The 14,135-nt window shown below is 45.9% G+C and overlaps 1 protein-coding gene across 4 annotated transcripts in view; it reads left to right on the top strand.

Moving 5' to 3' along the window:
* Positions 1 to 12,539, top strand: part of Epb41l4b (erythrocyte membrane protein band 4.1 like 4B) — a 150,253-nt gene extending 137,714 nt beyond the window's left edge. For 3 of the 4 annotated variants that reach the window (XM_036177296.1, XM_036177297.1, XM_036177295.1), the window contains 2 exons: positions 4,561 to 4,706; positions 8,702 to 12,234. In XM_036177296.1, the coding sequence (XP_036033189.1) occupies positions 4,561 to 4,706; positions 8,702 to 8,771 (216 nt within the window). In that variant the 3' untranslated portion in view covers positions 8,772 to 12,234. Of the gene's footprint in view, positions 1 to 4,560; positions 4,707 to 8,701 lie in introns of all 4 variants that reach the window. The other variant, XM_036177298.1, reaches the window with a different exon arrangement.
* The last annotated feature ends 1,596 nt before the right edge of the window (positions 12,540 to 14,135 follow it).

The following is a 14,135-nucleotide window of genomic DNA, read 5'->3' as shown; positions in this document are numbered from 1 at the left end:
TGTCATCTCTGAACTCATATGATCCATGAGACTCTCAAGGGTTTCTGTCTTCCCTGAAGGGTCTCCAAGGGGCCTGAGGTCCAGTCCTGAGTGTAATAGTGATCTAGCTGATGGTCACTACCTATGGAGGCATGGAAGGAGGGAGCACTGTTTCCCTTAGATTTCAAAAGATGAGCAGAGGTAAAACGGTTGTTGGCCACCTCTCTGTGGAGGGAAACTACGTGCCTAGAAGATTTCTGGGGTCAAGAACTTGCTTTAATGAGAGAACAGAGATACCTGGGCTATGCCAAGATGCTCAGTACTGTTGCCCTGACGCTTGTACAGCCAATCCGCCCTGAAGTTTGCTGGACACAGATCCTCAGCTGAAAGCTCTGCTCCACCTCCCTCAGTTGGCCATGATGGGGGCCATGCTGGTCTCCTTCCCAGTCTTGGCAGTGATGAGACACACTCAGGGAAGCCCTTCTTGAAAGCTGGGAGCACAGATGGAGCTGGAAGCCAATGTCAGCAATCACACTGGGACTTGTAAGCCCTGGGCAAGAGTGGCTCAAAGGCATCTGGAGCAGACAGAGGGAACAGCATGAACTGGGGTCTTGGGGGTGGGAGTGGGGACAGGCTGTCACACATTCAAGGGACTGAAAAGGACAGGGAACTTGAATACAGAAGAGCAGGAGCCTGGGGTGTGAGAGGAGAAAGAAGCACAAACACTGTAGGAGCAAAGCCACGCCTGGCCCTTTCCCAACCGTGATGGGAAGCCTTTGGAAGATATTAGAACAGGGCAGTGACAGCGTAGACGTTTTTAGAAAGCAGCTTTGTGAATACAGTGGGAGAACGCTTGGGTCCAGACAGAACAGATTTAGAACAATAGTCTAGAAATAAATCTAGGGCAGTAGCTTAAGAGAGTGTGTGGAGAGCTTGCCCCTGAGTGATTTTGATGGCGGAGATGGGGAGAAGTATACAGTTGGGGGAGCTATTTAGGGGGCTGTTGAGATACTAAATTGCTGAGGGGGAGGGACAAATAGTTGCCCCATTCCTGCAGTCCAGAACATAGACAGACAGGAAGTCCATGCGTTGATATTCCTATCACTGTGATAAAGTCCCTGAGAGAAACAACTTGAAAAGGGTAAGAGTCACTGGGGTCACTGCTTCAGAGGGCTCAACAGATAGATAGCCAGCTGGCTCCATTGCCTTTAGCCTGATACCGAGCAGAGATGGCGTAGAGCAAGGGTATGGCACAGCAGAGCTGCCCTTGCTGCAGCCAGAAGCAGGAAGTGGCCAAGCAAGGGCCCGGGAACACCCCCAGTGGTCCACTTCCTCTAACTAGCCTCCACTTCCCAATAGCCCACTCAGCTATGAGATTATTAACAAATTAGTCCCTTCTCACATGCTCCAGTCACCTCTTTCTATATAAGAGGACCAAGCCTTCAACACATGAGCCATAAGAGTAAGTGCCTGGAAGAAGCCTGGACTGTGGGAAAGGACAGATGGCATGATGTGCTGGCCTTTGAAGGACTTGGCTGGAGACAAGGACTAGGCTGTTAGGGGTGGGGAGTAGAAGTAAGTGAAGACAGGTGGTATTGACAGCTAGTTGGCAGCAGAAGCCAAACTCGTGGCCTCAGGCTTCTAATTTTCTCACCCCTGCATAAGGTCACTTCTTCTATGCAAGGACATGACACTTAAACACTCTCCAAACCTCCAGTCTGTCCTGGTTGCAGCCACGGGGCCTTTAACGGCTCTAGAGGACTCAGCACAGGGCTGAACTAGCAGTTGGTCCAGGCCCTGTTTGACCCTGAGTTTTCTTAATTGGTCGAGAATGTTGGTCCATATTAACCAAGTGACCTCTCTCAAGCCGTGGTGTTAGATTTCCACACTCAGAGCCTCAAGTCTCTCCATCTAAACCCACACGTTCTCCCGGTGAGATCACTGTCCGCATCTGGCCCAAGTTCCTCTTCCTGACCGGCCGTGTTCTTCTGTTGCCTGCTTTTCCACTGAAAGTAATACATTTATTCATTCCATCATTTAAGAGCTACTTTTAAAAGACAAGCGTTAGGCACTAATAAGAAAATTTACCGCTTCTTCAAGATCATTCTTCAGTGTCGTCCCCCGACCAAAAAGGGGCGCACACCCATAATGAGTGTCATGACTGCTGACACAGATAGTGTTTGTCCTGGGACCTCAGCACTTTCACTGTCAGTGCAGATGTCCCTCAGAAGTGGCCCCCAGGAGCCCACCTGTCACCTACTCACGGAAGCAATACAACCTCCATATTAGCCAGCTGCCAGAGTGTGCAGGCCAGGCTTTTAAACACACACGACTTTCCTGCATGTGCCACCCAGCTCTCAGAGGCATCCTGAAGGCTCTGCGCTGTGCTGCCCAGGTTATGGACCTGCAGCTGCTGTGTGGGGCATCCCCAGGCACGATGGCAGAAAGGAAAAGAGAAGCAAGCCACATGCTGCTTGGTCCCTAAATTTTTCGGTGGAAGGACACACAGCACCAGCCCTTATTTCACTGAGCAAGGCAAAGCTCACAGTCACCCGTGACTCAAGGAAGGCAGTCAGGTTTCCTCCTGCCGTGTGCCTGGAAAGTGGTGGGCCAGAGTGACCTGATGAACAGCGCAAGGGAGTGTCATACGCACACAGGTCTCCGTAGCAAGCCTCACTTGCTAGACCAGCATGGGCACAGCTGTACTGACATGTAGAGCTGCTTCTCCAGAGCGACGCTTCAACAGAGACCCAACAGCAATCGTTCCTTGGTGTGTCTCTCAAACACGTTCGTCTCCCTTTTAGGAGGGGAGGGGAGACACAAAGAGGGCTTTGTGCTTCTTTGCAGCAGACTTTTCAAGACAGTTCATCTTCTGTACCATCACCAGGAAGATCATTATGCACTCAGAGATCAAAGCCTCTTTAGAAAGATGGGTGGTAAATTTCTCCCAATTCAGAGCCAAGAACCAGCATTACAAAACAAAGACAAAAAAACCAAAAAAACAAAAACAAAAAACAAAAAAAAAACCTTCAAGTATACACACACACACACAATCTTCATATATGAACTTTTTTTTTAAAGGGGGTGCTGAAGAGATGACTCTGTGGATAAGAGCACGGGCTGTTCTTTCAGAGGACCTGGGTTTGGCTCCTAGCACCCTCATGGTGGCTCACAACTGTCTGTAATTCCAGTTCCAGAGCATCTGATACCCATCCTGGGTACCATATGTGTGCTAATGCACATACATATATGCAAGCAAAACACACATGCACATATAATCAAATCATCAAAAATCTTTAAGGATCTAGAACAAAAACTATGCAGGAAAAGCTGCCCACAGAGGCTAGCTGGTGGTATCAGATACCCTAGAACTGGAGTTTTGAGCCACATGACATAGATGCCGGGAACTGAACTCAGGTCCTCTGGAAGAACATCAAGCACTCTGAACCACTGGGCCACGTCTCCAGCTCCCTCCACCTCATTTTTTTGAGACAGAGTCCCTCCCTGAACCTATAACAAGTCTAAGGGGTCCTCTTGTCTCTGCCTTTCCAGTGTTGGGATTACAGATGTGTGCTGCTGGACCTGACTTTTCATGTGGGTGCCTGGGATCTGAACTCAGCTTCACATGCTTATGTGGCAAGTACTTTACAGACAGAGCCATCTCCCAAGTCCCTGAGCACTGTTCTTCATTATGTTTTGGAGCTTTCAAGATGACTCAGTAGGTAAAGGAGCTAATGACCTAAGTCTGTTCAATTCCTGAGATCAACATGGCAGAGGAGAACTATCTCCTACAAGTTGTTCCCTGGCCTCTGCATGTGAGCCATGTCAGCACACACACACACACACACACACACACACACACACACACACACACACACACAGAGAGAGAGAGAGAGAGAGAGAGAGAGAGAGAGAGAGAATATCAAACTTACTGGGTGACCTCAATTAGAAGACTTAAACTGTCTAAGGTTCACTTTCCTTTTCCATAAAAGCAGTTCTAAGATATACTATTTTTCCATCTTTTAATGCCATGAAATTGGATGTTTGTTTGTTCATTTATTTTCATGTTCATGTGAGTGTTGTGTGAGCTCATGTGCACCGTGTGCCTGCAATAACCACTGAGGCCAGAAGAAGACATCAGATCCCCTGGCCATTTGAGTCACCATATGGGTGCTGGGAGTTCAACCTAGGTCCTCTGCAGGAGTAGCAAGTGCTCTTAACCACTGAACCATCTCTCCGGCCCCAAAATTACAATGTTGACTACAAAATACAACACAATAATCTCTGACTACCATGTTTTGCTTTTCCTGTGGTACACACATAAACGATGCATCTTTCAAAGAATGGTTTCTAAGATACGGTGATAGATGAACTCTGCCTTGTAGGTTGTCAAGAGATAATATATGGAAGGTGCTTAGCCTGGTGTCTGGCACAGAGTCAGATCATTTAAGATCATTTGGAAGTGTGTGGTGACTTTAGCTGTTATTAAAACAACAGGAGCAGTACAGGGAGGCCTGGAGGGCACTTGACAGGATGAGGATGGACCTGGCAATCGATCTTCCTTGTCTGTTTCCTCTCCAGGCAGACTTCAGAGAGAACCAATTGCAGTACTGTCCCGGCCAGTCTTCCCCGTTGATTCCAACAGCGACGCTGCGGCCGCTGTCAGAGACCGTGTCCACAGTACAGACCATCTACACCTCCCGGAAGCCTGTCTCTCTGGCAGCCAGGTGAGACATGTGAGGAAGCATCTACAGGTATCCTGGTGACAGGGAGCCAGACCTAGATGCTAGCTCACCTTGCCTGTGACCTCTAGTCTCTCATTCATCCTTTTTTCTAGAGTGTGTGAATGTGTGTGGTGTATGTACATGTGAGTGTGTGCACACATATGTGAGAGTGCACATGCATATATGTATGTATGTATATATGGAGGCCAGAGATCAACATCGGGTGGTATCTTGGCCACTTGTTTTCTATGTTATTTCTTGAGACACAACTTCTCATTAAAACTAGGGTTCCTGAATTCAGTGAGGCTGGCCGGCCAATGAGATCGAGGGATCTGCTTCTCTCTACTTCCCTAGCTCTGGGATTGCAGATACATACACGTCACAAGCCAGGCTTTCCATGGGTGCTGGAGACCTGAACTCAGGTCCTCATCCTTCCAAGACAAGCCCCTCCCATTCATCCTTCCATTCAGTTAGCCTGTCAGGAAAGGTTTCCAAGTGATTCGCCATGTTCTACCTGCTAAGGTTGGACAGTGACCCAACAGAGAAAGTCTAACCCTTCTGGAGTTTGCACTTTTGTACATGAAGGTGAGAGAAGCAGACAAACGTGTGTGTGTGTGTGTGTGTGTGTGTGTGTGTGTGTGTGTGTGTGTGTGTGTGATGTCAGGGGCGGGGAGTAGACCGGGGCAGTGACAGGCAATGGGACAGGTTGGGATGACTTCATCGAGTTGAAACCTGAAGGTGGTGGGGAGCAGGTTGCACATAGTTGGGGAAGAGTAGGCTTGGCAGAGGGGCTCACCCATTCTGGGTTCCTGGACTTGGGCACACCTGGCATGGTTAAGAGAGATTAAGGGGACAGTGTGTGGTCATGAGAAAACTTTAGATTCTGCTGTCACTTGAGGAGACCAGAGACTCAGGAGACAGTGACAGGAAGAATAGAGGAATTGCCACAAAGTGGCCTCTTGGCTCTGGAGAATTGCAGGCTTAAAGACACAAGGCAGGAGTGAAGAGGGAGTCCTGCAGATAAAGGGAGAGACACTCATGTCTTTTCTGGGAACAGGCAAGGGGTTCCGAATATTTGTGCTCCTTTTGTGATCTGTACTTCCAGCCATGGGGGCAAGCAGGTATTTTTAGTCTTAAAGTCAGGGGGAGACTAGGCAAATCTAGGTCAAGTCAGCCCTCTATTATAGTTCTGGACAGAACACTTCTTAAATGATCAGTGTGCAGAGCAGATGCTGGCCCCAAAGATAAGGCAGCAAAGGAGCCAGAGATAGCAAGCCTTCCTACCTGTACCAGGCCCAATCTGATATCTTCAGGCCCAAGTGAAGTCAGTGTTTCTATGAAAAGAGACGTGTGTGTGTGTGTGTGTGTGTGTGTGTGTGTGTGTGTGTGCAGGTGCAAGTGTGTGCACATGTATGCGTGGAGGCCAGTGGACAACTTTAGGTGTTATCCTCAGGAACATCATTCACCTCTTTAAGACAAGGCCTCTCACTGACCTGGTGGTACTCTCTTTAATAGTTAGGCCAGGCCGACTGGCTAGTGAGCTTCAGGTGTCCTTCTGTCCCTACCTCCCCAGTGCTGTGTGCCACATCTGACACTTTTACTTGAGGATGGAACTCAGGTCATTGTGCTTACAAGACAGACACTTTACACACACCCAGCCCAAGACAGGTTCTATTGTCCTTGAAAGGTAACCTGGATGACCACCGTCACCATAGCCCACTTGTCAGACATGTTATCCACAGCCAAGGTAGCGAGACAGGTAAATGATGCTCAGCGGTGGGACCTCCAAAAGTAAATCTTTAAACAACTAAGAGCTAGCGAAGCTAGAAGGTTGATTTAGGGTTTTCCTCAGTAAGGCGGAGTGGATGACAGCAGCAAGTCACAACAGCTGTACATCGGGGCCAGGCTGTGTGGGGCCTTCTTAGCCGTGGCAGAGTGAGATTATTAAATCTCTTTGCCTTTAAAAATACACATTGTAGTGGCTGGAGGGTTGGCTTAGAAATTAAGAATGCCTGCTGTTCTCCCAGAGAACCCAAGTTTTCAACACTCACCTTGGTGACTCACAACTGCCTTTAACTCCAGCTCCAGGGGATCTGGTGCCCTCTTATGGTCTCCTTGGACACTTGTACACATGTGGCATGCACACACAAAATAAAAATAAAAATAAATCTTTAAAAAGTATATACCTTGTAAGTCTTATGCACTGGGATACACATGTAGTTCCAGGCTACTTGGGAGTCAGAGCTGGGAGAATTATCTGAGGCTACAAGTTTGAGACTAGCCTAGGCAACCTTGTCTTTTTGTTGTTGTTGTTTCAAGGCAAGGTTTCTTTGTGCAGCCCTGGCTGTCCTGAAACTAGCTCTGTAGACCAGGCTGGTCTGGAATTCATAGAGATCTACCTGCCTCTGCCTCTGCCTCTTGAGTGCTGGAATTAAAGGCGTGCACCTCCACTGCCGGGCTGGCAGGCCTGTCTTAAAGGGGAGAGCAAGAGAGATGGGGAGAGGGAGAGATACCCATCATTTTGAAGAGGAAGATGAAGAGACTACACACCAGGGCTGGGAAGTAGTTCAGTGCCAGAACGTTTGTCTAAGAGGCATGAGACCCCTGGGTTCCAACCAAGCAAAGCACACACACACACACACACACACACACACACACACACACACACACCTTACCACACTTACACAGCTGCTTCTATATGTGTATTTATTTAAGCAGTAGAAACAAGGTCCATAGGTGTTTTTTCTGTGGCTATGATAGAACATCATGACTAAAGGCAATTTACAGAAGAAAGAGTTTACTTTGACTTACGATTCCGGAGGGATATCACGTCCATCACGGCAGGGCAAAGACGTGGCAGCAGACAACCAGTTTGGCTGCAGAAGCAGGAAACTGAGAGCTCACATCTTTGCCTTTAACTGTGAGCACAAAGCAGGGAAGGTGACTTGGCAGTAGGGTGGGAATATGTCTCTCAAAGCTTGTCCTTGTAATGGTGACACACCTCCTCCAGCAAGGCTGCATTTCCATAACCTCCCCAAACAGCACCACCAACGGAGGACCAAATGTTCAAACATGTGAGCCTATGGGGGACATTCTGGCCTGAGGACCAAGCCCTCAGAAGCAGCCAGTTTTTAATGTTCCCGACCTCCTTTCCCTTCTCCTTCGATCTTTCCTCTTCCGTTACTTTACTCATTAAACATAAGACATTCTTTGCTAAAACTCCACTTTGGACATTAACCAACTTATACTCTAGGAGAAAAATCATATAAAATATACTTGAAACATAGTTGAAAGAAAGCCAACACCCCCACCATTACCACCCAGGCACCAGATGGCTCAGGGACAGAAACACTTGCCCAGAAAGCCTGATGACTGGAGTTCAATTATTCAGAGAAAGACCTTTGACCTTCATAAGTGCAAAATGGCAGATAGGCATCTGTGTGCATGGGTGTGCTCACAATTGCACATATATACAACAGCAACAACAACAACAACAATAATAATAGTTTATTTTTTTTATTTACTTATTTTGAGATAGGGTCTTTCTACATAGCCCTTGCTGCCCTGGAACTCACCACATAGGGCAGTCTGGCATCCAACTCAGAGACCCATCCGTCTCTGCTTCTCATGTGCTAGGATTAAAGGCATGCACTACCATGCCCAACTAAGTTAAAATTTTTTAAAGGAAAAAAATCTAGCCCCAGGATACCTTCTCATTCATTCAAGAGACGTTCATTGAGCAGATCCCCACACTCGGCTGTGAGATGGTAAAGATGAATGACATAAAACAAGGCCCCCAAGGATGCCCCCAGCCTCAGGGGTGAGGAAACCCCTCAGTAGTTAGACAGTTTCAGCTCACTGTAGTGCCAGCCAATGCAAGGCGTCCCAGCAGAGCCAAGAAGGAAAGTCCAAATGTCTGCGGAAGGACATTTAGGTTCCGCCCACCCAGGCAGATTGTGAATCTTTGTCTTACCCCTTGGCCCCTTGCTGTTTCTCAGTGCAGAGACGCTCCGGCAAGAACTGGAAAGACAGAAGATGATGAAAAGATTGCTGATGACCGAACTGTGAGACTCTGCCCTTGCTGCCTGGAGATGGCATGGTGCCTTCGTCCGCTTCCTTTCCTCGGGCTTGGTGTGCTCACTGTGGCACGACGTCCAGAAGTGTGCTCTGTCCGCCCAGGTCTCCAGGGTTAGCGGAAGCCAGCTTCCGGCTTGACTTCGCTGGGAAAGTTATTTTTATGTCTCCTGAGCATGAGAGGTTTTTCTACTGCTCATTGCAGTGGAGACAGGGTTTGGTAGGAAGTTTCTAGAAGAAAGGGGATTTCTGTTCAGCGGTTCCTGTGTGTATCTATTAGTAACCCCAGGGGCTAATGCGGCACAGAATCCTCCGCTCATACTCGCAACCATGTGACTTTTTTATGATCGAAACTTGCACCAAGCTTTGGCTGTTTGTTAAATGGATCATTTTTAATGAGAGAATAATTCTTTACTGCTGGTTTTTCCATTTACACTGGTAAATACACAGATCTTATAAAGTCATTTATTTTTATTCAGACATGAACAGACGAATGGAAAAAAGGTTACATATTACTACAACTGAAAATACTTCATCTTAACCTGAAATACAATTGAATGTGTGAACTCGTTGGATACCACATAATCTGGGATAAAAGGAATTTATCTTGGAGCACCATATAGGAAATTCTAACTTACATCATCTAAAAATCTTGACACAGTCAAGATGATTCAGTATCAGAAAGACTCATTTGGCTTTTCCATAAAGATAAATAATTTCTAAATTCTATTCACTCTAATCATGTTGACAGAATCCTCCCCAAAAGAAACTTAACACCCTTTTTATATAGTTTCAAGAAATGCATTTTTTAATTTTTATTATTCACTTGAATATCTTTGCAGGAATTAAGGAGCCCCCACCTACAGCTAGCTCTCTGAAGTTCTTTCCGATTCTCCTTGATATGCTCCGTTTTTACAAGCTGTGCTCAGCGAGAACATTCCTTTTGTTATATTTCCACCTAACACATCTCCTTATTAGACAGATCCTACTCTCACTAGTTTAAAAAAGTCTTTATAATCACATGACATAGTTAACTCACTTCTCCCCATTATTAGGTATTTGAGTTATATGCAAATTTTCACTCTTATAAATAGTGCTGCTATGAATGTCTTTGTAAAAAAATATAAATAAATAAATATATATATCTATAAAATCCTTCTCTTGGATTATTCCCTTTGGAATATCTCCAAAGAGGGATTACAAGGTCAGAGAGCATGAAGTATTTTATAGCCCTTGTTTTATATTGCCAGATCGCTTTCTAGAAAGATCCACTCTTTGGATTGGAAGGACCTTAAAGGTCATCTCATTTAAACTTCCCCTCCTCTGAATGCTTGAATCCCCTCTACAATTTATGATGCCACCAGCAGTGTGTAAGCATTTCTATTTATCAATAGCTCTGCCAATACTGGGTTTTGCCATTCTAATTTATTTTTGCTAGTTTAATAGATTGTATAGTTATTATTGAAAAGCTGTCTTATTTGAACTGCTAGCAAAGCTGAACACTTCTGTGTGATGAGTTACCAGCTGTGTTTCCTTGTGTGTAAACTGTCCACATCCATTTCTTATGACTGCTTGTTCAACGGACCTGATCTTGTATCTTTGTATCAGAATTGTATTTTTATGTTGTATTGTAGAGTTTGCTCTCTCCCTATCCCTACAACTGAATGGTGCCAATAATTTGATACTAATGACTATAAAAAATTGCCTCATTGACTAGCTTTGATGCAAACAAGGTTATGTAAACAGGTGTTCAGATAACCAAGGAGTAACTCTTTAAGTGCTGACTCTTTACAATTTTAATATTTTTTGAGGGAACTCTTTCTAAGATGTATGGCACATTTCCCTGCCTTAGTGCACAGAGTATCCTAGAGGGTCTTCAGCCCTTTCCTCATGAATCCTGGTTGTCAGTACACATATCAGCCCCTCCTGTACCTTGATATGGTACAAAAGATGTCACCAGGAGCTATCAACACGTGTAGGGCTTGGTGTGGCCTTATATAGGCCATGACCCTCTTCTCATTGATGGCTCTTTATTGTTGTCTGCTCTGTCAGGGGAGCTGTCTGGAGCAAGTGTAGTTTGGGGTGGGTACTTTTCACCCACACAGCTCCCAGATGTACTAGTAAAATAGGCTTTGGCTGTTCTCTATCGTGTGCACATGACACAAACCTTGTTCCTATCGAACCTGGGGTTGTCACCTCCTGCCAATCCAGCAGCCTCGTCCTCTTTTGAGCTGCTTCCTGAGGCATGCACGCCTCCCCACCTTGCTTTCTGATGGAAACCTCCAGAACACAGTAGAAGGTTCCTGGAGAGGTTCCTATGTATATGGTTTTCTTTGTTTATAAGGAGGGGTGCATGGAGGTTTTGCCTGTTGTTTTCAGGAGACATACTGGCTTCTGCGTTGTCTCCACTTTTTCCCTAGGTTCACAGGTGTCTCAATGGGTTGACATCACTGCAAGTCTGAGCACAAATGTGTTGGTTGTTATTGTATATGAAAACCCAGTACCATTGGCGGCTCACCCTAACCAGTAAAATCCAGAGGAGTGCATTAATGCAGTGGTCATTATCTTTTGCTACTTAAATGTATGGTGGGTGCTTGGCATTGGGACCTGAGACTGTGAAGTTGCCCTGAGTGGACTCACAATGACTATAAGGAGTTGTGCAATTGTTTTTTTACCTTTTTCTGTCTACTTAAGACCCAAACAACAGCACTAGAAGATCACAAGACACCAACTGTGGATTCAAGAGGGGATGGGAAAGTCTAACATAATCATTCCAGAGCTGGGGCTACAAACTGTGGCCTCAGACTCCTAGCTGGGAAAGTATTGTGAATTACTGCAGAGGATTGACAGCCCACAACCCATAGAGTTGGTGGGTTGTGGACAGCACAGATTTTCAGGTGTGAAAAAGGAAGTCATTTAGCATTTAGAAATTTCCACCAGTATGTATCAAGAATTTGATTTCCCAAAGAGCACAGGAAGACTCTGATGTCATTGTTATCCTTCACCATTTCAAAGATCACAGACCTTTAAAGTCCTTGAATAAAATCCACCATTTTAATAAGTTTACAGTGTACAGCTCAGTGTCTTTCAGCATATCCATGATGCTGGGCAAACATCATAATCTGACTCCTCTGATTCTGACTGCCCCTCCCCTGGCAAGCACTAACCACCCCCTGCCCTGGTCTGTGGATTTCTGCTTATGAATTTGCTTATTTTGGACACTTCATAGATCTAGAATCATACAGTATGTGGGCTCCTGTGTCAGCTTCTTTCATTTAAACAATGTTTTTAAGGTTCATCTATGTTATACCATGTATCAGAACTTCATTCTGTCTTTGTGAGTGAATAATTGAGTATATGGAGATACCATGCTTTGTTTATCTGATTATTCAGTTGATAGATATTCGGGTTGCTCCTGATTTGGGGCTATTATGAATGATAATTTTATGAACATTCATGCACAAGTTCTTGTCTGAACATATGTTTTGGGTTCTCTTGGAATTGCCAGATCATATGGCAACTCTATGTTTAACTTTCTGAGGGACTTCCAAGATCACAGCTTTTATGTCTTATGAAATCCAAAGTGAAAAATGACATACACTGGCAGTCAGAGACAGGCCACATCTGTTCCTGGTTGGAGACTGAGAGGTAGCACTAATTTGGGGGTGTTTTATAAGAGGGGGAGGGGAGGTCCTTTTGAGAAATTATTTTGATGAGAAGAGAAATAAAGCTGCTGTCTGTCTTTCTAAAATGAAAATGAAATGAAATGCTTATCCATTTAAAAGTGACTAACGGCCTGGGAGATGGGTTATGGGTCATATATCTGCTGCATGAACGTGGACCCAGGGCACTTACATAAAAGCCTAGTACAGCTGCATTTGTCTGTAACCCCAATGTTTGGGTAGGAAGCAGAGAAAGCTGGATCCCAGGGGCTCCCTGGCCGGGCAGTTCCAGAAAGCTCCAGGCTCAGGAGATTGCTCAGTTGGCAAAGTGGTAGCTGTAAAAGCATGGGGTCCTGAGTTCAAATCCCTGGCACCCACATAAAAAGCAGTACTTGGCAGCATGTGTCTATAATACCAGTGCTGGGAAGCCAGGAGGACCCCAAGCTCACTGGCCAGCCTGCACAGCTGAGCTGAACTTCACTTTCAGTGAAAGATCCTGGCTGGATTCACATATTTAAATTCCACTTGGACAAGCTGATCTGTCAGCTATATCAGATAGTAAACAGCTAGCCTTTGGAATTCCCAAGGTCTCTTTCCTCCATAGCAGCTCCCATGTCTCCCAGCCCACTGGGCGAAACATGGTTGAAATGACTGGTTTCTCAATATTTCATAATTTTGTGCTATGTCATGACATTGGTGACATTGAACCCTACAAACCTTTCCTTGCATGGTCTTATTTAATATGCACTGCATCATGGAAGTTATTGATCACCGGTTGTTACCCAGGTAGTCTGACTTCCAAGTCCTTATTTGAAATCTGTTTTTCTGCCTCAGTAGCAATTTCCTTCCTTTATACAATATTTTTTTTAAGAACCCAAAGAATCCGGTTCACATGCAGGTTCTGAAGTAGTAGCATGGAAGGGATAGTGTTCATATTTCTCTCAGAAAACAACTTGTTAGTTGTCACCACCCCAACAGGGGTCACCGGAAGACAAACCTGGGATCTGTGTAGATTAAGTGAGGAAATGAATTGGCCAGGTAAATAATCCCAAGTGTAAGTGGTGCGAACGGATGTGAAGACAGAGAATTCAGCGTACTCATCAGACATGGTTGAGTTGCTTGATGTCTGAGCACTTTGCTCCTGGGGAAAAAAACCTAGTTTGAAAAGCTCAGGTTATGCTCCAATGCTTGTGGCTTTGGCCAAGGTTTAGTTACACTTTCCTCGCTGCCTCTGACCTCTGTTTGGCTATCTGTATAGTGATATTTTGTGATTTCATCTTCCTTCCGTGATGGTCTCCAGAAATTTATGAGTCTAGTAAGTGTTTACTTTGAACGAAAAGTGCAGGTGTTGGAGACGGTCGTTCTAATAAGGTGTGAAAACTGGATTGCTGGGGGTTTGAGTAAAAGAGCAGATCGCGCTTTGTGTGTCTGGAGTGGGGCCTGAAGAGATACTAGCAAGCTCCCAGGTGGTGCTGATGCTGTGGGTCGGCGGGCCACACTGAGAACCTAAGGACCGGGAGGTCAAATCTGTAGGGGGACTGGGCGGTGGGGAGAATGGGAGGAAGGACGCGAGGAGGGAAGCTAGAAAGGAGCGTCAGGCGAGGAGGGGGTGATGCTGAGAGGACTGGGGCAGGCTGCGGGGCTGGAGCGAGGATGCGCAGAGCGAGGCAGGGAGGCGGCGGGTGCGGGCGCTCCG

Source organism: Onychomys torridus, chromosome 2 (assembly GCF_903995425.1).
Source record: "Onychomys torridus chromosome 2, mOncTor1.1, whole genome shotgun sequence".
In the NCBI taxonomy this organism is placed as follows: Eukaryota; Metazoa; Chordata; class Mammalia; order Rodentia; family Cricetidae; genus Onychomys; species Onychomys torridus.
Note: the sequence above shows the minus strand (reverse complement) of the source record. Positions and strands in the feature narration are given on the sequence as shown.